General features: G+C 34.6%; 1 protein-coding gene across 2 annotated transcripts in view; it reads right to left on the bottom strand.

Moving 5' to 3' along the window:
- CNTN6 (contactin 6) overlaps positions 1–26,551 on the bottom strand; it is a 342,993-nt gene that overhangs the window by 12,578 nt on the left and 303,864 nt on the right. For both annotated transcript variants that reach the window (XM_011986118.1, XM_011986129.1), the window contains 8 exons: positions 13,685–13,860; positions 13,204–13,321; positions 12,418–12,576; positions 12,107–12,256; positions 9,115–9,185; positions 2,995–3,229; positions 2,763–2,878; positions 495–681 (listed from right to left, as the gene is read on the bottom strand). In XM_011986118.1, coding sequence (XP_011841508.1) covers positions 495–681; positions 2,763–2,878; positions 2,995–3,229; positions 9,115–9,185; positions 12,107–12,256; positions 12,418–12,576; positions 13,204–13,321; positions 13,685–13,860 — 1,212 coding nt within the window. The remainder of the gene's footprint in view (positions 1–494; positions 682–2,762; positions 2,879–2,994; positions 3,230–9,114; positions 9,186–12,106; positions 12,257–12,417; positions 12,577–13,203; positions 13,322–13,684; positions 13,861–26,551) is intronic.

Here is a 26,551-nt window from a genome sequence, read left to right as displayed (position 1 = left end):
GGACTCAAATGACAAACAAAACAAAACAAAAAACCATTTACTAAGCATTTACTAAGGTGCGTACTGGGCATTTATTATTAATAATCTCTTTCAATCTTGAACAAAACCTATGAGAACATAAATATGACTTTTTCCTCATTTTATAGGTAGGCAACTGAGACTGAAAGATAAATACTACCTGACCTTCTAAGGATGGGAGGTCAGTTTTTGAATGTATTTAGGAGGGCATCAGGGCCAGTCTTAGACATTACACTCTTGTGTCTTTCATTGATATACTTGGAGTATTCCTCTTTTGGAATTCCGGAAAGATCAAAACATTTACCTTGATTGTTACCAAAAGGTTTCAACCGCTATCCATATATAAGGGACAAACCAACTAAGCAAAGTAACCAAGTAGTAAAGAAATGAGGTGTGGGAATACAATGAACATCAAGCAAAGGAATAGGTTTCTCTTCACAGATGAACCTTGTTTTCTGGAGTGTATGCATACTTACGGGACTTTTTGGTGGTAACATTGACTGGGGGGCTTGACGGCCCTGTTCCAGCAGTGTTGTAAGCTCTCACAGAAGCAAAGTAGATGGTATTAGCTTTCAGCCCCGTGATGTTTTTGGTTGTGACATTTCCACTGACTCTAATTTTACCAATCATGGATTCTTTGGAGTCATCTGTCCAGTATAAGACCTGATAATTAAAAACCAAACACAAGCACTTTATTGTTCCCCAATAACTATCAATCATTGTTTACCCACAACTATCAACCACAACCACAAGGGATATGGGAAGAAGACAGAAGTATAGATGACGAAAACGTTTTCTAATTAAAATGGTTATACAACAAAATTGTTATTCTCTAATATTTATGAGGAAAAAAGTCATGAATGTAAATTCACAATGGAAATTAGAGAACCTGATTTTTTAGATTACCACAAGAAAGTATTTTATGAGCTATCTAAAGTTACCAGCTTTAGCAAATGACGTATAACAAGTCAGACAAAAACACATTTGTATATAATCAGTCAAAGACTTTGATTATAATGTCTTGCTATTGGCATTTCTTTTCAGAGTTATTTGAATCACAGATTAATTAATAAATCAATTTATACTGAGTCCTACCTTTGCATTAGCAATGTTTTAGGTACATCGAAAAAAAAAAGAGAGAATAAATTAAGTGCCTATTTTCAATCCCTTATCATGTAGCTAAGAGGTTACAATCCACAGTATATGTGAAAATAAGTCATAGAATGCATTACAAAGAAGTGATATAGAAAAAAATATGCTACAAGAATTTGACAAAATACATCAGGAATTGACGAGAGTAGAGCTCAGAAGGAAGAGGAGACTAGGGATGAAATTTGAGAAGTGACTAGGGTTCAGATAAGAGGTAAGGCATTCTTGGCATGGAGTGGAGAAGATACCTGAGAGCAGAACTTTCTGTTGGAATCAGAGGATTGTAGGTATATATATATGTGTATATATATATACACACACACACATACATACATACAAAGACAAAATTAAGAATGTTTAGGATTATACATTTATTATAACTCCAAAACTAAATAAATTATGTTACCCATTTTGTGAATCACTGAATTTGCAAGTTGAAAAAGATTGAGTGATGAACAACCTTCCCTTAAAATGTTCTTATCGCTTGACTTTGTGAGATGACAGCCTACAAATGTAATTTGCCTTACTCTTCAAGACTAAAAATAGCAGACTCAAGACAATCTAGGTATTTTTTTTCTTTACTTAACTACCTTTTCTGAGATGATTACATCTTTTCAAGTTATACTGCAATTTGCAGAGCAGGTTTCTCAATGAAATTCTTCCATGGTGTAAGATGATTGAGGAGCAGACTTTACCTCTTACCAATGAAAAAAAAAATGACTGCAATTTGAATAATTAATCATATAATCACCTGATCACTTTTGAAAAATTGTTGTGGTAAGAACAGTTAATATGAGATCTGTCCTCTTGAAAAATTTTAAGTATACAATGCATTATTGTTGACTGTGTGCACAGCTGTACGGCAGATCTCTAGAGCTTAGCTTTCTTACTTGTACTGAATTGGTATGCCTTTAAAAATGGCTACTATTTGTTAATTCGTTTGCTTTGAATTACCTAGAAAGATCTCCCTTACTTTGAGGGAGGAGGCAGGACTTTACTGTGGACAAGGTTGAAGACTGGCTGAAACAGGAAAGAGGCTAAAGCACCCCTTCATAAGACACACGCACCAGTTCCATGTCAGTTTACCACTGCCATGGCAACACCTGGAAGTTACCACCCCTTTCCATGGCAACGGCCTGGAAGTTATCACCCTTTTTCTAGAAATTTGAGTAACTCACCCATTAATTTCTAGAGTAACTCACTCTAGAAATCTGAGTAACTCACCCATTAATTTGCAATTAATTTAAAAGTGGGTATAAATATGACTGTAGAACTGCTTCCAAGCTGCTACTCTCTTAGAACACTGCCTGTGGGGTAGCCCTGCTCTGCAGAAGCAATTTTGAAGCTATAACACTGCTGCCTCAATAAAGCTGTTTTTTTTTTTGTTTTGTTTTGTTTTAACCACTGGCTCACTCTTGAATTCTGTCTTGAGCAAGGACAAGAAACATCCCAGGCTAGGCCCCAATTTGGGGGCTCACCTACCCTGTCTCAACTTCATTCCCTGCTTCAGCTTTAGACACACATTATCATATGCTAACAACAGGCTAGTAGGATAGGACTGTTGAATAGGAGCTATTGTGAAATCCATTGATTACCTCATAGCCCAGCACTCTTCCAGTGTTTCTATTCCAGGCAATAGCATTCCATGAAACCTCCATTTCAGAAGCAGAAAAACTCTGGACAGAAGTTCCCCTTGGGGCCAGTTGAGGTTCTACCATCCAGAGAAAGACATAGCCATCTTTAGCAGAGTGGTTCATTGAAAATGGAACAAGGGAATACAAACTATGCATAGAGTCTCAAAGAAAACCGGAGCTGAGGACAACTTACCATCTTCCCCAGAGTAGACAATGGTCACAGTACTCAGGGATCCTTCTCCTTCATTATTATACACACCCACTTTGACTTCAAATGGAGAGAGTGGGATGATACTTTCATTTCTGTAGACAAACCTTGATGATTCCGCAGATGCTACTTTCTCCTTGGTCCAGGTTGTCGAGCCCACTGGCCGGAACATGATGATATATCCAAATCCCTCCCCATTCTGTAGTTCTTCTGGAATTGACTTGGGCAGAATGTGATCAATCATTGAGTATTTGCAAAAATATTTTATTAAACTACTATAATATTTATTGATTACTTCACATTTCTTCCATAGAGACAAATACGGATATTTATTCTGTTTAATGATGTATTAAAAACACTTTTATTTGGAATGCCAATTAGAAAAATGATCCCAGTTAAAGATATTCAGATAAATAGTTCAAGTTTTCAGATAGAAATATAAAACAAGCTTTACATATTTATATACTTTCTTTGATCATTCTTAAATTATTATAATAAAACAGTTTAGAAGATTTTATGATACACACTAAAATGTGGTTTTGATATGAATTTTTAAACTCAGCACAAATTAACTTATTAACTATTTATTTCAAGACTAGATATGTTTCCCTTTCACAACATTTTAAGCAAGTTTTTGTAAGACATGTGTAATGGAATTATTGTGAAATAGCATATGCTTTAAGGCATAGAGTATTTCTTTAAAAAAGTATACAAGACCTCCCATCATTTTTTTAGGCATACATCTTCATTGGTAGTGACATGTGGGCATTTTTCCTCACATGAAAAAATGAACTGTTAACTCTCACAAAGATCAGATTCTATAAAATACATTTCAAATCTAAAATTGCTAAAATAGCAAAATAGAAATACATAATATTCCCCCGTACTCTGCAGATACTAAAAATTATAAACAATCACATAAACTTAGCAAATTAAAATGAATCTGTACTTGAATTTAGACCAACTGATCTCCTGATTGCAAGAGACTTGTATTGAAAAATCAATGGAATTTATTTGTTTTTTTTTAAGAAAAATTTTTTTTTTTTTTTTTTTTTTTTTTTTTTTTAGTAAATATTCTGACAGACTAATAAAGGCAACACCTGACAGGACATAGCGCTTCTAGTCCCTCATGTCCACAACTCCATTTCAGAGCTTCTCTTTATTCATGGGAGTCCATTTATTTTATCAATCACATTATCCTGCCACTTGGAACCCATGTGAGCCCCCATTCATGAGCACCAGAACCACAGACACTGTCTTGGTGAGTATCTATGAGGGCGGAATCTCTGTACTCTATAGTGACTGATAGACCTGGTCAATTCCTCTCATAGAGTTTGCATATGAAACATGGCGGGTGGCAGAACAATAATAGATATACACAGAGCAGGCAAAAGTAGAGAACATGCAGTAGCAGGAACAGTGAGACAATAGAAGCTAAGAGAAAATAGATGCTGTAAATTAGAGAGAGGAGATCCAAATTAGCTGGCAGCCAGGTAGGAAACTGGAAGTAAAGGAAATGGGAGGAACTGAGGCATAAGCATGAGAGACTATTCAAGCCAGGGCTGGATCAGCAGAGTGGTTGTTGATGGTTGGCTAGAGCTCCTGTGCTCGAGTGCCCAGAGCAGTGATGAACGATGTTCCGGTTCTTCATTTGACCTTCCTACCTGCTCCTCATTTCTTTCCATGTAGCTTTTAAATGAATCCCCATTAACCGAGATGACCTCAGCTGGTCTCTATTTCTTGCCTTGTGGAACAGTCTAACAAATACGGAAAGTGAAAAGAGGAAGAAAAATGCTGCTCCTGACAACTGGGGAAACAAAGTATTTCCTCATATTAATGCTTCTCTTCTTTTTCATAGGGAGACTAGAAATAAAACAGTTAATTTTGAATGGCATGGAAGAAATTTATAGGAATGGAAGCTACTTGCTAGAGCATTTGATTCATTTCTGAAGTTTCTTTGATCTCAGATTTAATCAAGATGCTTAGTCAGTTCATCTACCTAAATAGGGGAGTTCTGTTTTTGTTAGTCAAGTACAATTAGTATTTCTCATGGTGCTCTCTCAAGAAAGATCTGAGTCCCACATATGCATATTAGAGGGGAAAAAAGAGACTTATTTAGATACTTCCTTTTATTCTTACATGAACAGAGAGTCAAATGATTAAGAAATATATATAGTTAATTAACAAGACCAGAAAAAGAGTTTTCTTTAAGTGGAGAAAGTGCTCAGTAAAATAAAGACATTGTGAAATTCTCCTGGGAGTAAAATCTATGAAAATTGATGAACTAATAATGTAAATTCTCAACCACAGTGTCTATAAGAACCAAATCTTTGGTACAGACTACGAATCAACAAAACTATGTACTTCTAGCCAAATCTGGCATGCAACTGGTTTTGAAAATAAAGGTTTTTGAGACACGCCTACACCTATATGTTTGTAAGTGGTATGTGGCTCTTTTGAGCTACAAAAGCAGAGTGAGACATTAGAAAAGAGATCATGTGGCCCACAAGACTGAATAATTTTACTGTCTGGCCCTTTAAATAAAAGGTATGCCAACCCTCAGTGTAGGTATGTATCTCTTACTCTATAGTGCTTTATCCTGTGTACCTAATTTTGTAGTCATATTTATGAGACATTCACCACAAGCACCTCAAACCTGGAAGTATTTGGGAATATACAACATTATGATAAAATAATGAATAAACATGCCCTTAAAAAGGAATTAGCCGTTGCTATATTCTAAAAATTTGATATTATGTCTAGGTTATTGGAAACAAACCAGACCAAAACAAATAAACACAAAATCTACATTTACTATGTGGCTCTGGGGAAAACACGGGGAAGATATTTAGTTCAGTTCAGGCAGATTATACCACAGGGTGCCTAAATGAAGGATAATCATTAAAGCTGTCACTTATAAAACATAATGGTAGATTGTGACTGAATTTAGAACAGTTTTGTGTCCCACAGTGCTTTTCAAAGTCCAACAGGTACTATTTCAACTACAACAGGAGTGACATTGGCCCGGGGTGGCCTCTCCACTTCAAAGTTACTTTTCAAAACATAGTTGAGATATACTCAGTTCTGATGGTGTCTTTCCTGATTTCCTTCCAGGCTGGGTTAAGACCATTCTGTCCTGTATGCTTCTGAGCATTCAGACATTTTCTCATCCATTTTTGTATTCCACTGATAGGAACAGAGAAGCTACTTAATAGAGTTCATTAAATTGAAGGAATTACTACCTGCATTCTGGTGGCTCAGATTCATACTAATGTATGATTCATACTAATGTCTGAATCTTCTCCTAAATATACATAACTTATTCCCCAAAGAAGCTGGGCATCAGAAGAAGTTGACTTAGTATCTGCCTGTACATAATGTTAAATATGAGTGATAAATGGGATACTGAATTCACTAACTCACTTTAAGCAAGTATCTGCACATCGGATATCCAACCCCCTCCAAAAAAAAAAAAGAAAAAAGAAAACCACACACACAGAGGAAGTGGATTTAATTTAGTTTAATTTTTTAAAATAGGGGTTAGAATGTTTTTTCTGTAGAGGGCCAGAGAGTAAACTTTAAAAAAAATCAACTTTTAGTTTAGATTCAGGGGATACATGTGCAAGTTTGTTACATGGATACATTCTGTGATGCTGAGGTTTGGGGTACAATGGATCCCATCACCTAGGTAGTGAGCACAGTACCCATCAATACAGCAAGTTTTTCAACCCTTGCCCTTCCCTTCATCACTCTAGTAGACCCTAGGATCCATTGTTGCTACCAGATAGTAAATATTTTAAGCATTGTGGGATATATGGTCTCATGCAACAGAAAGAAAGCAGCAATACACTACATGAAAAAGAATGGATGTTGCTATGGGTGGATTTATTTATAAAAACAGGAAACTGGACAAATTTGTCTCATAGGTCATGGTTTGTGTAACTTTGCCTTAAAGAGAAAGGACATTATAAATCGTGGAAAGACAGAATTTTTTTGGTAATTCATGATCATCTCTATTTAAGAATGGTATCTATAGCATTTGGGTCCTCATTATAGACTGTGTATAAGCAATTGCAACACCGACCTTTTGGAATCTCTGACCAAGGAGGAGAACAAAATAAGTTATTAAGTCAGGCAAAACTTCCTGTACACTATGATGATAATGCTTATTCGGCCTTTGATGAATATGGAAACCTAAATAAACTACTCACAAACAATTCTCTTGTAGACTCACTTGAAAATCGGTGTTTTATGGGAAATACGTTTGGAGTAGCAGGTATAATATGGCTAACGTACTACCTAAGGTAGATACTCAAGGACTCAGGCCCACCCTGAGCCATCACATTGCATGGAGACAACTGGGATTGTAATACAGGATACAGTAAAAGAACATAAAGGGAAAGCCCTGTGTTCAAATGCTTCTCTGCCCAATGATGTCATATTTCTAAGTCTCAGTTTTCTTACCTGAAAGTGATGTAACCACCTTATGGCATTATTGTAAGGACTGAATGATATGAAACTCTCTGTGTGGCATCTGAAATCCTGTAAATGCTTGAAAAAATAGGGTTTCCCCCTCTCTCTGGCCTCTGAGAGTCCCAGCTCTCTGAAAACACTGCCTTACATTCAACAAGTGTTCATGGAGGGTGGACCACATTCCAAGCACTGTTCTAGGCCTGTAATGTCAACATGCAACAAAATATCCAGGGGAAAGGGTGACTTTCCGGGCAGTTGCATCTAGTTTCTGACACTGTCATTTATAACCATAAAGAACAACGTATCTGGTTCCCAGTTCTCTCTCATAGCCTAGCCATGTGAAGTAGGCAACAGTAAGAAATACCAGGTTTGCATTTTCTGGAACATAAGGGATGCAGGTTTATTTAACTGACAAATGTCTGAGAAACTTAAAGTGGGGAAGAGATCCAGACAGCCTATGGTGGCAGAGTGAAGAGGGATGCTAATTAGTTATGCATTGCACTTCCACTAAACATGGAGCAGGGTATGTGTCTGCTGAGGACAAATGTGAAACCCATGCAAGTGGGTCATCCATGGGCAGCCTTAAAGGGGACTCTGTCCACAAAGACCACCTACAGGAGAGAGAATATTCACTGGAAGAGTCTAGAAAAGGACCACCAAAATCCAGGAACTGATACCCTTCAGCAGCCAGTTGGGTCTGCACCAAGGAATTGCAATTGGGAGTCCTTGGTGGGGGATCATCCAGTGGCCAGCTCCCAAATAAAAAATAAATAAATAAAACAGAAACCCTACCCTATGAAATGGCAGCGTCTGGTAATTTGCCATACCTAGAGCACACCAAAGTCAAATTAGAAATGTACCAGCAATCTAGATCTTTTCCTTTCTCTTCCCCTCCCAACAGCAACCTTCTATAGCTCTGGAGAATCCAGAAGTAACACTGTGAATGGGGAAAGATAAACTGAAGAGCAGAATGGAGAGAAGTTGAACTGACCATGTATTCTCTTTTGCGCTACTGAATTCTCAGGCTGAGGCACTGAGCTACTGAAAATGAGAAACTTTAAACTAGTTGAAAGCCTAAATTCTAACATTTATACTTCAGTTTGAAGTGTATACACCAGACTGAAATTTGTAATAAGTGAAAAAATGAGCCTATATGTTAACGGTTAATAAAAATGACCACAAAATCTATTCCATGTGCCTAAGTTTTCATCTAGATGCAGGGAAGAATGAGTGGATCAGATGTAAAGAGCAGTGTTAGGACAAGAATAGTTTTTTGCCTACAGTCTACTGAGCTCAGCTTATTCACAATACAACAGTGCCACAGGTAATAAATCAAACAATGCCTAGTTCATCAAGCAATAATGAAAATGCTACTGACCCACGCTTAATAGATATTGAAATTGTTTTTCATGTATTTGGGAGAAAATTGTGCTGAGTTCGTCATACTGTCTCACAATGAGAAAAGTTCCTAATACCTCCTCTAAATAATTCATCATCAGAATGATGTATTTTTATACCATATATTTTTATATGCTCTCAATAGTGATCAAATAAATCTTTTTGTTTTTCAGTATTCTTCCTGGCCAGCTAAATCTCTTTTCTTCATAATAACTCAGTTGGACAGAAAATTACCTCCCACGTAATGACGAGTTCAGACCGACTTCCTCCACCTCCATTGATGTTTACTGGTGCCACAGCAGGGACTAAAAGCAACCAAGAGAGATGTGGGATGGCAATTATTAAAGTACATCTTCATCAGGAAGAATTTTGTTTTTGAATTTCACCTTTCAAAATCTCACACAGGCATATTGTGAGAGTCTTGCATTTTTAATGAACGTAAATTATGTTTACACATATCCAAATTTCTAAGAGAGAGGACACAGTTGTGTTTGATACATGAGCACCCTGGCTCCAAAATTAATTAAAAATTGAGTAACATCGGGCATTTGACATTATTATGCATCATCTACTAATTGGCAAAATGATGTTCCATTCAGATGGTAACAGTGACACTGCTGATTTAGTGCCTAATTATACAGTTGTGCTGTAAACAAGTTAGTGAGGCAGTATATTAATTAATTATTTTTTTCAATAAACAAACTAAAATAATTTTTCTTTTTATTAGTCATCAGGATATTTTAACATTTAAAATTAAATATTGAAAAATATGAAAATAAATACATTCTTGTTTTAAAACTCCTGGTTAGAATCTCAAATCTCTCGGGAGAGAATAAGAGGGATTTTCTTCCAACTTTTCACTAGCAAAGTCAGATTTTTCTCCTGTCAAGAATGTGATTGGAAGAGGTTCTTTCTATTTATTTCTTGGGATCTAAGGCTCTGTGGTAGAAGATTCAGAAACCAGTAATTTTGATGAGTTTTTAAAAAGTATGCCCTTCAACTCTATATCCTTGTGAGGACTAATATAATGAATAATAGTTCATAGAAACTGTAAAACTGAGGAAATGCTGAGTGTATATACAATATTGTAGTGTCTAATGAGAATGAGGTTTTACTTTACACATGTGTAAGTGTTTAAAAGCATTATTTTTCTTGACAGAATGACAAAAAGTATCCTAAATCTGTGATAATGGCTAAATCAGCAGGGTATGCTTTTTAAATGTGGAATTACATGAAATTGTCTATACTGGACCATTTTTGAGCAATGTGAAAGGTGGTTGGTTGAGGAAGCACCTGGATATGTCTGGGGATTGGTAGTCAGGGATTAAAATATGTAAATTTTAATTCCTCATTTCAAATTTTTCCCCACCATGTAGACCATCTAAATAAATTTAGATTACTTATTTTATTTATTTCCATTTCATACTGATGTTTAACTCTATAAACATGACCAGAAAATAGTCATATGATAATCTGATTGTTCTTCTTCAAAATTGCACCTTTCAGCTATACCTTTTCATATTTAAATTTATCCTTAACTTTTCCAGCTTTAAGCTTCACAAGTTTTTAGAAAAAAATTATGTGAACCTAAACCTTATTTTCTAAGTCTTCCAATGCCTTTGATCAAAAGTGATGTAAATCAGAGTGGATTTTACAGAGTTGCTGAATTTATAGTGCTTGACAGCTTGCAGTGACTAACTGCATACTATCTCAGGACCTTTGCATAGTTTAGCTGTGTAAGGAAAAGTATTTTAAATTATATTTTGATTTACTTTCTACAAAGTTTCCAGTGTTCTGAGAAATAGAAAATTCCTTTCTCCATTCAATTTCAAATTAATTGTACTTAAACCTAAAACCATATTGAGAACAAGTTAGTCTTTGTTGATATCAGAGAGAGAGAGAGAGAGAGAGAGAGAGAGAGAGACGAGAAACTCAGTAGGTTTTCAATCAGTAGAGTTTGACTCAATAGGTATGAATATCACCAGTCTCATTCTGCTACTGAAACAAGAGAGTATTAATGGTTAGAAGGTGGCACACAAACTTAGCTATGAAAATGTAAGAGTTTCTGTCAACGCTGTCCAAACCTACCAAAATATAAATCAATGGTAAACAACCTGAAACTAAAGCTCATATCCAGAGTCACGGGCAACACCTGAAGATTCTGATCCAGGGGGTATATAGGAGGGCCTGGGAATTTCTATATTTACACACTTTCTTTGGCTAATCTATTGCTCATCTACATTAAGATCCTCTTTTGTGGAGAATGCTGGGTGTAAAAATCAGGAAGTTTGGATTCAAATCCTAGCTCTGTCACAAACAACCAGCTAATATCCAGGTCTTCATTTTCCTCTTCTGTAAAACGAAGGGATTTCCTTTCAGCTGTAAGGTTCTAGCGTGATTTAATTGGATGATATCACTGTCAAGTAAGTCCTTTTTTCTAGCCCCAATTCTATGATAAACAGTTAACATTATCTTTAGTTTAAGGATTGATTTATTGACTTCTGAAAATTGTGCACACTTTAATAAGGTAATTTGTGTTTGTTAATTAAGCCAGCGACAACAAAGTGATCCTTTGTTTATGTGACTGAATAAGAATGTGAACTTTGTAGGCTACATACAGCTAGCAGATTAAATGTCACCCTGGATGTGAAAGTCTGAGTGGAACAAAGAGGATCCATTGAAAAGAGCTTAAGAAGGCATGGTATCTGAGACAGGTTCTTGTGTTCCACTGTTCAGTGAACCAATTAATGCTCAATTAGTGCTCCTGTTAAATGAGTTTAGGATTTACCTCATTTGCATGGAAAAAAAATTTATACTATTGCTCAATGAAGCTACAACTAGGTCAGAGTTGAGAAATAGATGAAAATATATGGCTGACTGCACCAACAGAGTCTCAATTAATTCTTGGCTACAACATTTTAATGAAACAAGCAGTAACTCATTTGCATATACAAATCTACAGATTCTCTATTGAAGTTTGACTGGAAAATAGGTGTGATGCAAACACAGTTTCTTAAGAACTGGGCAATCATCTCTTATTGAACCTACTACTTGGGGAAAATACACCTTGTCTTGTGTACATAAAAATTAAAAAATGAGAGCCACTCATTTACTGCCAAACAATTTTGAGACAAAAGTGTTAGAAGACCCATAAAAATACTTGTTTTCTTTTAAGAACTGTATCATATGAAGTCTTCCACATTTTTAGAACACATTGATTCTTTACCTGATGCTTTAGTTCTTAACAATTCTGATGGTTTACTTGGTTCTCCAATCCCAATGCTGTTGCCGGCAACAACGCGAAATTCATATTCCACCCAAGGACTCAAACCAACCACTGTTGCATTGTATGTCTTACCATTGAGAATTTCTGGAACTAAAAATAATGGGACACTAAGGCACCGAAGTTGGGACTACTCAAAAACAAATAATTATACAAAATTATATAATTATTAATTTAAAATATAATTGTATTTATTAAAATTTTTGGACTAAAATATTATTTTTAAAGTATCCCAAAACACTTTTGCCACTCACCTGTAGCAACAGCCTGCCAACCCACAGAAAATGGTGTCCGAGTCTGAATAGTAAATATTTGAATGGGACTGTTATTATCTGGGCCTGCTCTCCAGCTTAGTTGAGAAGTAGTACTGGAAATCTCTTCCACTTTCACATCCTCAGGAGGACCTGGTGGACCTTGAAAAAAATGTTTTATCATGACTACATTGGAGATACTTACATTCATTAATTTGGGACAAGGATGGTTTATTTTTACCTGTTGTGCTTAGAAAGTAAAATATTGACCATAATGTATTTGTAGCACATTATTAGAGATAAAGTTCTATTAATTCCATTTATGTGGTAAATGACATTAATGTACTAGTGCTTCCTCTGGAGATTAGAAAATATCAGGCATATGATGATTGCATATCAACCTATACTCAAAAATTGAGAACCATCATCTTTAATTCCTCTTAAAATCTAACTCAAGTAAATGCAGCTAATCTGAAGAACTACAGGAGCATGTGGATTTGATTCTGGATTGGCAAGAATGATTTATTATAAACAGAAGACACGTCTAAGTTTTAGGTACTGACACTGCTTGCCAAGCGTGACTGTTCACTATAGTCAAATCCTACACAATTCCGTGTCTGTATCCACACTACCCATACCCTAGAGTCCTGGGGTTTAAAAAATAAAAAATCTATCTGATTTCATCTCACTTCCATATCATGATGTGGTTTCTCAGAGGTCTACAATTTAGACATGAACATTGTGACTGTGAATAAACAGTGTGATCAATTTTTCACCATTTATGCTTACCTCTAACAATGATATCGGCTACTGCAGATAAACTTTCTAGGGTTGTTTGTACTGTGCAGAGATATTTTCCTGAATGATTTAACTGAATATTCCTTATCATCAAATCCCCAACAGATTCCTGCAGACAGAAAGGGAGAAATGGATAAAAATATAAGCCCATGTAACAAGTCCTACTTTATTGTTACAGCTGGATAAATATTAAACATAAAACAACTCTGAAATTAAAAGATATACTAGTATCATTGTTGTTTCTTGTATCTAAACCCTTTTATTACCCCCCTTATTATAATTACATCTAGACAACACGTATTCCTACAGAAGACACAAAACAAAATAAACCAAAACAAAAACAAATGCGGCTTCAAAAATAGTCAGTGATTATCCATGCAAACAAAGATGGAGAGAGTAATTATGAAAAATGGTGATTCATATAAAAGACTTGATTCATTTTATCAAGCACTTAACAATTTCAGTAACTTACTCCTCCGATCCTTTCAAAATGAGCTATTCCTTTTTTTAAGTCTATGATATCTCCATTGAAAAACCACACAAATACCACTTCAATGGAGGGGTCATGGGACACCTGGCATGGCAGCACTATGCTCTCACCAACTGTAACATCCATTTTGGAAGGTGGGACGGTAATGACAGTTCTCTCTGTTGAGAAAAAAAAAATTTTTTTTAAGTTTATGAAATGCTAGCCTATGGTTATAAAATACATATTTCTGAATACTTTTTCATTCATTTGAAATTATATAAATGCAACCTGGACTTCTACAATGTCCAGTGTGAAATATTCTATTGCCTGTTTTTCAATGTCCTGTATTTATTATTGTAGCTTATTACTTATATTAAAATTAAAAATATAGCTATATTCACACCTTATACGAAAATAGTTTACAGAAAACTGTAGACCTTAAAAAATGGCATTCTATATATACAGAATACACTGCATTGTTTTTGTTATATTTTATTCTAACATTTTAGTCATAACATGACAATGGACACACTGGAAACAGCTCTAAATACTCTCTTTTAACTTCACATACTATGAGACAAACCACGTTTCTGAGATAATGAACACCATAGTTTCTATAGAGATTTAGTCATATGTTTATATTTAAGAGGGTGAATGCAACATATTTATTCTATCTTTGACATAGCTATGATATAATTTTCTTTTTGTTAAACATGCAACATGAATAGGGAAGATGGAAGTTTTCTCTTTTATAATTCAGATTTTCCATTGTTAAAATTATGCATCCATCTTAAAAACCTTCCCTCTAGAAATGTTGGCCTCTTTGTCAATCTTTGATCTACAAGACCTAGCATTTCACTGACCAAAATTTCAAATGACAATCCCAGGGTGTGCCAGTTGTACTTGAGAGTCCTATATTTCTTCAGATTAAAAGAGATTCACAATGGAGATCGTTTTGACTACTTTGTTTATAATGAAGTTCTGATTCCAGAGTGTTGAGAATTGAGCAAAGGGAAACTCAATACCTATGAAGGGGCCCTGGACAAATATTTGGATTTAGATACATACCATCTCACCAAGAATAAAATGTTTTGAAAGATTTACATTTAAGAATAAAGGTTTTAGGCAAGTTATTGGAAAAAACAAAAAACAAAAAACAAAACTGTACATGAAGAAGTTTAAAAATAGTGAAATGACCCTGGAGAATCTCTTTCTCTATGGGTCATTTATAAGATAAAGTTTAGCTCTCTAAGAAATGGACTAAAAGCTTCACTTTCTTCTAGCTTCTTCATTCTGCTCAAGAAACCAAATTAACATTGAGTTTGTATTTATACGTTCCCATTGATTAATGTGCAACTGCATTTTACCAATATAATGTTTAATTATTATTTGACCATTTAAACATTTTTAATTGTTTTCTTCATTCATAAATATTTAGAAGTAGAAAGTAGGAAGTAATAATTTGGGGTTTTAAGGTACATATTGACAAAAGAGCCATGGAAAAATAAAAACACACGCTATACTTCTGAATATGAATATAATGGAGAAAATCAAACTCTTAATCTGTATTAGATATGACTTCATTTTTTATTATTTAAAATACTTTTCATATTTATATTAGATGCATGTACTTTTTATTTTTTATTTTTATTATTTCTTTTTGAGATGGAGTCTTGCTCTGTCACCCAGCCTAGAGTACAGTGATGCCATCTCAGCTCATTGCAACCTCAGCCTACCAGATTCAAGCGATTCTCTTGCCTCAGCCTCCTGAGTAGCTGGGATTACAGGCATGCACCACCACGCCAGGCTAATTTTTGTATTTTTAGCAGAGACAGAGTTTCACCATGTTGGCCAGGTGGTCTTGAACTCCTGACATCAAGTGATCCACCCGACTTGGCCTCCCAAGTGCTGGGATTACAGGGGTTAACCACCGCACATAACCACATGCATGCACTTTTTATTCTAATTATATCTAAGGAGAAATTTAAAGAATGGTTTTGTGGACTATGCCCATTCTTAATTCCAAGCCTTCGTCACAGATCTGCAACCAAAATAAGGGTAAAAGATATCCAGGGATCCAAGAAAATTTTTTAGAACTAGAGAAAATATTTTCCTTTTGTAGTTGCTCTGAAAACAAATAAATAAATAAATAAATAAATCCCAAATGTCTTATTTACATTTGTAGGAGGATAAGTTGGCTAATTGGATGTGTTGACAGAGCAAAACTGCCCAGATTTAAAGTTTTAGATAATGCAATTAAAGTAATTTTCAGACATTAAAAATGACAGCAAGTCCTTCCATTTATGACACCACATAGTGGCAAAGTTAGATAAATTATTCCCTATCTACATAGTTCATTGTTGTACAGTAATAATGACTAAAGCTTTATGTATAAGAAATGTTTATTTCATCATTTATAATGGTTACATTTTTCACTAGTTAACTCATTTGTAACTAATATTTATTGAGCATGTAACGTATGTCCAGTCCTCTGCTAAGTACTGGAGTCATGATGGTGAAGAAAATGAGGGAAAAAAATCCTGCAGCAAATCAGAAAGATAAGGAGTGCTCCTTCACAGAGATGAAAGTCTACAGAAGGAAGCTAGCATGAATCAAATCACATTAATTACTATACAGTAATGTGTGATAAGCCCTATATACTAGGAGTGACTTTTTTGAAACATTTGGCAGATCCTGAGGGGATCAGTTTATTGAGAAATAACTGTTTTAGCTGAGAAGTAAAAGGCAAGTCGTAATGGGCTGGGCAAAGGTAGCAGGTAGAGAGGAAACTAGATTTCCTATGCAGGCAAGAGCATTCACAGAGGAACTATGTGAAAAAGAACTGTGATTGACAGATTCAGTGCAACCATGTTGCTGAAAAGGATAGGACTGAACAAAGAGTAACAGAAGAGTGAAAGTGAAGAAGATGAAGCTGGATGATAGCCATGCTCAAGATACAAGCCACAAATGTCATTAAGCTCGGCTACATAATTTGTGGGTCCAACGGCAAAATGAAAGCGTGGGGTGACTTTTTTGAAAAAGAGGAAAAAGTGTCATTAAAGGTACTAAATACAAAGCTTTTCGCTTTAAAATAATTTATTACTTATACAATAAAATCAGGGTAAGACTCATAGACAAGTGATGACAGGCACTTACAAATTACAAAATACATGATTTTGGTGTTATAATTTTATATGATATAATAAATAATACTTTATTAAGGTTATAGCTTGATTGATTATATAATTTTCTCATTTACTTTTCTGGTCAATCATTTACTAGATTGACAGAAATTATTTTTAGAAACTTCATTTTCAATTGATATAATTTCAGTGACATCAGTCACTCCTGGCAAATGCAAGATCACAAATACTTTTTGATAAGTTTTTATTTTGTGAAGTATCTTTCTTCTGATGCAACTTTTATGAAACCATTAAGACTGTTTTATAGACTGTAGCAACATTCATAAGTTTCTGATGAATTACACTGAAATATAAATGTTAAAACATCTAGAGCTGATGATTCTCTTCATCAATATTTTTCTAAAAAGATTTAACTCTTTATACAAATCTGTTTTGTGAGAGCCTGAATTTAAGTATAAATATATGCAATATAATCTTAATGTTTCCTCTGACATACACTGTAACTTCTGGAGGTTGTACAAGAAATTGAAAGGGACTTCATGATTTTCATATAATTCAAAATGCCTGTTTTTCCATTCCATTTTTTTGTATCTTCAGTTACAAAGAAAAACTCATCAATTATTGGTTTCCCCAAAGCTTCATTTAAAACTAATGTTCTTATCATTGACTGGAATAATCTTTAAGTTTAATTTCTATTTCTAAGCCTGTGGATTTTATTGCAATGTCCATGTGTATGCCTTCCTCTTGCAATAATTTATTGACAAAGTTTATTGCCTGAGCACTAACAATTTCTATTCTGGTGCTCAGGCTGGAGAGTTAATATTTCTGCAAATCCCACAGAGACAGCCTCCACGGATGTATGGACAAGCTGGCCTTCCACCTTGGATCCTCCTGTTGACTACTTTTGAAGTCTCCTCCTGCAGCCTTTGCTGCCATCCACTGTTGTTTCTATGGCTGCTACCACCATCATCTTTATCCCTCTACGAGGCCCAGGTTCTGATGTGCCCATGCCCCCAGGATTCCAGGACTATGACTACCCAGGCATGCATGTGCACACCTGCACTTCACACCAACTGCTATGCATGCATGCTGACTGCTGGGTCCTCAGGCGTGTGTGCATGAGCCGCCGCTGCTGCTGCTTCACATATGATGCCGCACATGCATGTGGGTATGGTGAAGCAGCAGCAGCAGCAGCTCATGCACACACAGGTTATAAATAAATTCTTAATCATTTTACCTCCCAATTTGTGTTTTGTACAAAAGACAAATGTACAGTCACAGCAGAACATTTCAAGCTTGGGGACTTCCTCAGCACAGGGCTCTGTGTGACTGGATTGTATGTCCATGAAACCAACTCTGGATGTCATGCTAAGAAATATATTCTTACATAGAAGTAGAGAGTAGCATGGTGGTTGTCAGAGGCTGGTGGGAGGGAGGGATGGGGAATGGGGAGATGTTTTTCACAGGGTACCAAGTTTCAGATGGGAAGAATAAGTTTTAGAGAACTATGGCACAGCATGGTGACTATAGTTAATGTAATACATATTTCAAAATTACTCAATTAGGATTTTAATTGTTCTCATCACACAAAAAAATGATAGGATGTGAAGTGATGGCTGTGTTAACTAGCTTGATTTAATCATTACATGATGTAAACATATATCAAAATATGACATTATATCCCACAAATACATATAATTATTATTCATCAATTAAAAATTTTAGAAATGCATTTTTTTTGCTGAAAAAAATTGGAAACATTGGAAGTATGAAGCAGAGGAATGATATGATGACATACCATTATCTGCAGTGTGAAAAATGGACTGTATTTAAAAAGAAGTAGCTCTACATAAGCAGGCTTATTATCCAGGAAAAGGGGATGCATAGTTCCTCCTGGGAGTAGCCTCCTGTGTGGATGAAGAGGTGCTTGGAGAAGAACACTTTTTAACTGCTATATCCTCTCCACACACCACAGGCAGACCTGTCCTCATCCTGTGCAGGTGGCTGTCTAATAGCCATGAGGCCACTGATTGCTCTCTCAAAGAGTTCATTCTACAACCATGTGCAGCCTCAGCCCCAGCATTAACACGAATACCCCACAGAGACAAAAATCACACTTGCAAGGACTCTGAGAGTGGTGCTTGTGCGGTCGAAATATACAAAACTGTTCATGCCACTTTGTGGAAAGAACAGGGGCTTTAGTCCATTAATTCCTTCATCAAATACACCTTAAATTCTTAAGAGAAACTCAAGCATCTGAGAGATTTCTTCAAACCACTCAGATCCTATATTCCACTCCTTTCCTATGAGTGCATATGTACCAGTAGAGTAGCTGCAGTTACTTGAGGCTCATCGACACTGAAACACTTCTTGGTATTTATGGATCAGTGAGATCTTTAGGGCCTGAATTATAACAAATCAAAAAGGAGGAAAGTTGACTATGCTAGACTCTATTGTTTGTAAAAATTTAGGATTCTTTAAGTCTTTTCAAACAAAACAAAGGGTTACTTATTCGCTTTCATTTCATATCATTCTATTCTTCTTGCATATTCCTTAGTCATTTGTAAGAAGTTTGATCTAGTGGTTTTAAAATTTTAGCATGTGTAAGAATTTCCTGAGCATTTGTTCAAGATGTGAATTCCTCAGCTTGCACCAGAAATACTGATTCAGTACGTCTAGACCTTGAATATGTCCTTTTATCAGGCTTCTCCAATTGATTTTGATATAGTTAGTCCATGCTTTGGCAAATGTTCCCTTAGTTTTTAAAACTTGAACCTGAAATTTCTATTTAAGAAACATTCAAATATAAAATATATTGTCAGAAATTCTCTAATACTGTAGATTTAGGAAAAAATTATGTCCAGTAAATGTTACTGTTTAGTAATACTTCAAGAAAGAAAGATGGAGTCCCAAGGTTAACTGTAATGAATTCTGTATATTATTTCCTCTTTTATCATTTCTTAAACACTTAACATATTAAAAACTCTGAGAATTCCTAGATGAAAGGAACTCTTATTTATTGGATTGGTGCAAAAGTAATTGTGGTTTTTGTTTTGAAAAGTAAGGTTTTTTATTTTTTAAATTTTATTTAATTCAAGGTTTCCTACATTTTGGTAGAGTATCAAACATTTTTAATCCATATAACATTTCTTGATACATACAGTGTTCATGCATAGAAATGGAAGTATATCTTGGTATATAAGGACTTCTGAGAAACGTCTGGAAATGTTGATTTTATGATTGAAGAGGATTAAACACAACATAAATATGTGTGTGTATATATATTCACATATAAAAATATGCGTTTCTATTTAACATGCATATACATATATGCTTACATATTTATGAGACTATTATGGACATTTGAATTCTAAATAATTTATAAATAATAATTTGTTAAGACAAGAAAACTAGTTTTATGTTATATTAAAAAGAAGATTCCCTAATTTTTTAAAGATACATTCTGATGTATTTATGGATGAAATTATTGAGGTTTGGGATTTGCCTCCAGATAACTGGAGTTGTGGAAGGTTAGTGTACAGATTAAACAAGGTTGATAAGAGTTGCCGTTTATTGACTCTGGGTGATGTATACATGAGAGTTTCTTATACTATCACCTCTACTTATGTGTGTGCTTGCAATTTTCAATAATAAAAGACAGGAAGAACATGTTAGGGGAGAGTGAATGTTTACATACAGAACAGGGAGGAACATTTCTCATTCACTTTCTGAAATCATAAGAACTGGCCACTTTTTGAAGATTGTCCTAGATATAAATGACAATCATTCATGAAGAGTTTGTAAAATTATAGAATTTTAATATTTACCATTTGCAATCTATGGCAGTGAGGTAAAAGTTATTATGTAAGAACAGCTTCATCTAGCAGTCCTATTCTTAAGAAGAATAATAGAATATATGATGTGACTCTTTTGATGAATAGCCTTACTCAGATTCACATTTCATAACAGTCAATGATGTTCCCAGAATCCATTTTAGTTACAAGGACCCCAGCAGACATGAAGACTAATTACATCAAAACTTATGTCAGGATCATTTAGTGTGATTTCCTTAAACACTTAAAAATGGGACTGCTTCTCTATATCAATGACCAAATAAATACACTCTTACATTTCATGATCTCTAATTACATTTTTAGAAGCAAGGGGATGTCAGTTAAATGTAGAATTGGTCTTTCCTGACCATACAGAAAACATTGTTTTGTTTGTTTTTTTTGATGTTTGTTCTTTCAACTCAGTTGAAATCCTTATCAATGTCACTTTGCACAATAATAACCGCTAAGATGTTTCTGAAGTTATAAACTCCTCTCAAAGGATGGACAAATGTATAAGAAAAGTTATCAAACTTTTCCTTTTGTACAAACATGGGGCTCTTCCTTTATCTATGACATAGAAAATGTTGCTAAGAAATCAATATAAGCTAGTATATAAACAGCACTTCAAACAGGTGACAAAGCTCTCTTATATTTTCTCTCACTGGTGAACTTGTGATGTCTAGAAATAAATACTTTTAAAAATTGGTCTTTTTTTTCTAATGAATTCCTCAGAATCTCAAATTATCCTACATATTAAGATATTAGTCCTTTCCATTGCTCTTTATTTCTTCCTCTCTATACATGGTCTTCCTTCTAACTGTAGACACTTTTTTAAATAGACATTTTTCCAAAGAAGACATACAAATGGCCAACAGGTACGTGAAAATGTGCTCAACATCATTAGTCATCAGGGAAATGCAAATCTAAACCATGATGAGATGTCACAACACACCTGTTAGGATGGCTATTGTCAAAAAGACAAGAGAAAACTGTTATCTAGGGTGTGGAAAAAGAGAACTCTTACCTACTGTTGGTGGGAATATTAATTGATACAGCTATTATGGAAAACACTATGGAGGTTTCCCTAAAATTAAAAACAGAGATGCCATACAACCCAGCAATCTCTCTTGTGGGTATATATCCAAAGAAAATAAAATCAATAGTCAAAGGAATGTCTGCACTCACATGTTCATTGCAGCAGTATTCATGATAGTTAAGATATGGAGATCAACTAATGTCCATCGATAGATGAATGAATAAAGAAATTGTGACATGTATACACAATGGAATATTGTTCAGCTCTACAAAAGAAGGAAATACTACCATTTACAACAACATAGATGAATCTGGAAGAACTACGCTAGGTGAAGTAAGCCAGCACAGAAAGAAAAATCCTGTATGATCTAACTTATTGGTGGCACCAAAAAAGTCAAATACATAGAAACAGGTAGTAGAATGGTGTTCACTCAGAGCAGAAAAGTAAGGAAAATGGGAAGATGCTGTGCAAAATGTACAAAGTTACTGTTATGTAGAATAAATAAGTCTAGAAACAGAATGTACAGCACAATGGTTCAGTTATCTGTATATATATCTGTATACTGTATCATAAATACTGTACTGTATACTGAGAACTTTCAAAGAGTGTAGACTTCAGGTGTTCTCATCACAAAGACACACACAAAAGAGGCAGCTATGTGAGGAAATGCGCAAGTTAACTTGCTTAGTATGTAACCATTCTATTAAGCATAAGTAGATCAAACATTTAAGGTGTTGTACACCTTAAATATACGCAATTTTTATTTTTTAAGTGATGGGGATTCTCTCAGGTTTTGTTTGTTTGAAAGCATATTTATTTTGCATTTATGTGGGGGGATTTTTAAACAGGGATAGAATTCTTATTGGTATTGTTTTCAGCCCATTAAAAATGTTATTTCATTTTCTTCTGGGCTCCTTTTTTCTTTGTTATATCAACTGCCAGTCTTGCTTTTGGCATAACGTATCTTTTTTATCTGATTTATTTTTCCTTTAGTTTTGCTACTATGTGCTTAGCTAGGTTTTTCTTTGCATTTGTCTGAACTGGGGCTCACATAATTTCTTAAATTGGATGCTTATTATCATTTTCAGTTTTTAAAAATATCTGGCAAATATTTCTTCAAATATTGCTCATGTATAATTTTCTTTCTCTCCTCTCTGCTCCTTTTGGAATAACAATTTTATATATGTTAAAAGTTATTCACTATATTCCATGTTTTCCTTATGATACATTCTGTCTTTCCCATTTTATTCTCTATGTTGCAGTTAAGATATTTTCTATTCACACATCTTCCCCTTTGCTAATTCTCTTTCTGCTATATCTATTCTGGTGTTAAATCAATGTATTGCGTTCTTAATGTTATCACTTGCAATTGTCAGTTCTAGACTTCCCACTGGAGTTTTAACAGATGCCGTTTCGTTTCTGAAATTCTCCATCTTGTCATCTATTTTTTAAAATATATTAATCAAAATTATTTTAAAGCCCTTGAGAACTTCAAAACTTTAAAGCCCTCTGAGAACTTTAATATTTCCATCACTGTGACCTGTTACTGTTGTCTGTTTTTTATTTCTGGGTTTTGGTCATTTGGCCTTAGCTCCAGTTATTCCTAGTAACATTTTATTGAATGCTAGACATTGTGGCTCAAAAATGTAAATGATTTTATAATGTTATATTTTTACTGGGGAGATTTACTTTCTTAAGCATGCAATTAGAAAAATAGCCAGAAGGTGGTCCGAAACTGATATGAATTGAGTCTGGATCTTAGTCATTTTAAGTCCCGGTCAATTTTATTTTGTTTTGTTTTGTTTCTTACTAGGACATAGTCCTTCGGATGTCCTGACTCAAGTTTGAGTTGCTTAGCAGACCTTATTCTATTTGGTTTATTCGGAACCTCTCTTTGTGTCTCCTTTCACTGTAGGTCTACCAAAATTTCTGCTTTCTGTTTGATTTCTTCATTCCCGATTTACACTGCTTAGGAATTGGCAAATTTCTGAGAAGAAAAACAGCAGGGACTGTGGGGCTCACCTCTCTGCGCTTTTGTTTTCTCCAGGCTACTGCACCTCATGTTGCAAACACATTGGCTGTTGTTGCAATTCCTTAAAACAACTGTTTTTGTTTATTTTTTAATATTTTAACAATATTTGTGGTGAACATTAGCGGGAGGTTGGTGTGATAAGCTTACTTCAACTAGTTAAGACAGATTATTCTCCATTATTATTAATGTTTCATAATAGATTAAGTGTGTTGGTAGAAATATTTAGGCCATTTATCAGTAGGTTTTTAGATAATAGCTTGAAGAGTATGATAATTGATGTCAGTTAGAGAAAGAAATAAACTTAATTTTGGACAGAAGTAGAGATTCCTAACATAGAAATATACTAATTGCTTATTCAATCATCTGTTGAAAACTATTTAATTAGTATTGCACCCTTACCTTATTCCAAGTTATACATTAGTACGAATGCTGAACAAAAGGAACAAAACCAAACTAAAGAACCATTAGAAGATTTCAACCCTAAGAGTGACAAAATCTTGCTTATATTTTAATAGGAACATTGTAGCTTCTAGAAGGAAAACGAAGAATTAGGACAAATACTTTTGAAGCTATTACTGGGTTTCCAAGCTTAATATTTATGAAGAGTTTGTCCAAATCATTCTTTCTTGTATGTGTCAAGGGGTGGGTTTAGCGTGTGTGTGGTGGGAGGTAGTGGGTGGGGTCCGGTGAGTATTCTTTGACTTGTAGGATTTTTAGCAGTGTTCTTGGCCTCTATCTAGGATAGATGTGAGTAGACCCTTCAGTTGTGAAAATCAAAAATATTTGCATATTTGCCAATGTCCCCTGGGAGACAAAATCATCCTGGTTGAGCCATTCTGTGCTATAGCAATACTATGGGAAAGAGATGACATGGCTTAAAGTTTGGGCATTAAAGTGGTGAGAAGTGGTTAGCTTCTGTATGTACCTTGAAACGGAAACCATTTTGGGGCAATTGAATATGGGGTTTGAATGAAAGAAAAAATTAAAAATAATCTCAAAGATTTGGTCTAAAGAACTGTTAGTGTAGACTGTCATTAATATAGAGGAGAAAGAATACAGTAGAAACAAGTTTGGGGAGTAAGCATCAGGAGTTCAAGGTTAGGATATAGTAAATTTGTAAGTGAAGATGATAAAATTGGCTGTTGAATTTGGAGATTAAAGAGAAATATTTGAGCTGGAATTAGCTTGATTTGAGTTTGGAAATTAACTTATAGATAATATTTAAAAACAGAAAACTGGATGAGATACTAAGGGTAGGCACAGCTATAAAATGAAGACCAAGAGAGAAAAAAAAGAAGAAAAAAAAGACCAAGAGAGAAAAAAAAATTCTGTATATTCAGAATGTATATAGAATATACATGTATGTTTATTTATATACATATAGATGAATATAACTATCAACTAGACTACCAGTTTAGAAAATATAACATTTTAATAATAGGGCTTTTAGGAAAAGGAACGGAATAAAACATTAAATCATTCAGGAAGATATTTTAGGACCAAGAAGTATGAGTTTCTAGAGTGACAAAGCCTGCCAAATGCCCAGTGTAATGGTTGATAACAGATTTAAAACATGACACATTATCTTGAAATTGTCAAACATTGGAGAAAACAGAATTCTAGAGAACAAGAGGGAAAAGATGTCACAAACAACAGATTAGAAATCAAAAAGGTTTAGTCTTTCAGAGCAAAGTAATGGCTCAAAATTTCTGAAAAACAATGGTTTCCAGTCTAGAATTCTATTTCAAACTAAACCACCAATAAAATGTAAACATAGAATAAAGGCATTTTCAATCATAAAAGATTTTTAAAAAATTGTATTTCTCTTGGATTATTTCTCAAAATCCACTGGAAGATTTAATCAACCAAAATGAGGGAGTATGTTAAGAAACAGAAAGGCATGGAATTAGGCAATGGAGCGTCAACACACGGGGCAGGCTGATATTGAAGGGAGAATATTGAGATAGATTTGGGAAATGAATTATTGGCAAGTCCATAGAAAACTAAGCAAACGAACAAAAGAAGGGAAAGCAAACACAGGAAAATCAAAGCTAATACTCTGAAATAAACCTTGGATAGAGAAAAGCAGGCAAACAAGGCAATCGGCATGATGGGGTCTTTATTTCTCCAGGCCTAGCAAGCCAGAAATAAAGGAGTCTTTATTTAATATGCTTTTCCTTTTTGTATATACAATCCATAAGTCTAAAATATTTTACATCCTCTTAGACAAGTGCATGATTATCTGCTCACATATGTGTATCTACAGATTAAAATCTACATGCAGCACTTATCATATTTTACCACAGAGTAAAATTGAATTTCAATGCATAAATTAATCATGGTCAATATATTCCAATTTACCTTCAGATACCATTACTCATTTATTTACTACTTCAACATTTAAATGGTTAGGAATAAATATTAAAAGAATACTGAGAACCCCAGAATAAAAGAAACAAATGAAGAACCAGTCTAGAGAAAGCATTGTCTAAAAGTTGAGATGTCTAAATGAGAAAACATGCAACGTTACCTTATTTCCCTAGCAAATAATAACGTAAAATGTAAACACAGATCTTTCATATTAACAAATAGTCAAAGCAGGGCCTGACATCTATTTAAACAGAACAGGCACTGTAGATTCTGTGTAATAAATTAGATATGACAACTACTCTGTTTCAAAGCTATTAGTACATAATAGGCAGTGACTACATATTTACGGCATCATATTTATATTTCTTATAAATTGTTAGTGTTCTTTCAGACTATTATCCAATAGTAACTTCATGCTGGGCTGTAGCGAATTATACAATAGAAGACTTCTGTAGC

Source organism: Mandrillus leucophaeus, unplaced genomic scaffold (assembly GCF_000951045.1).
Source record: "Mandrillus leucophaeus isolate KB7577 unplaced genomic scaffold, Mleu.le_1.0 Scaffold1078, whole genome shotgun sequence".
NCBI lineage: Eukaryota > Metazoa > Chordata > Mammalia > Primates > Cercopithecidae > Mandrillus > Mandrillus leucophaeus.
Note: the sequence above shows the minus strand (reverse complement) of the source record. Positions and strands in the feature narration are given on the sequence as shown.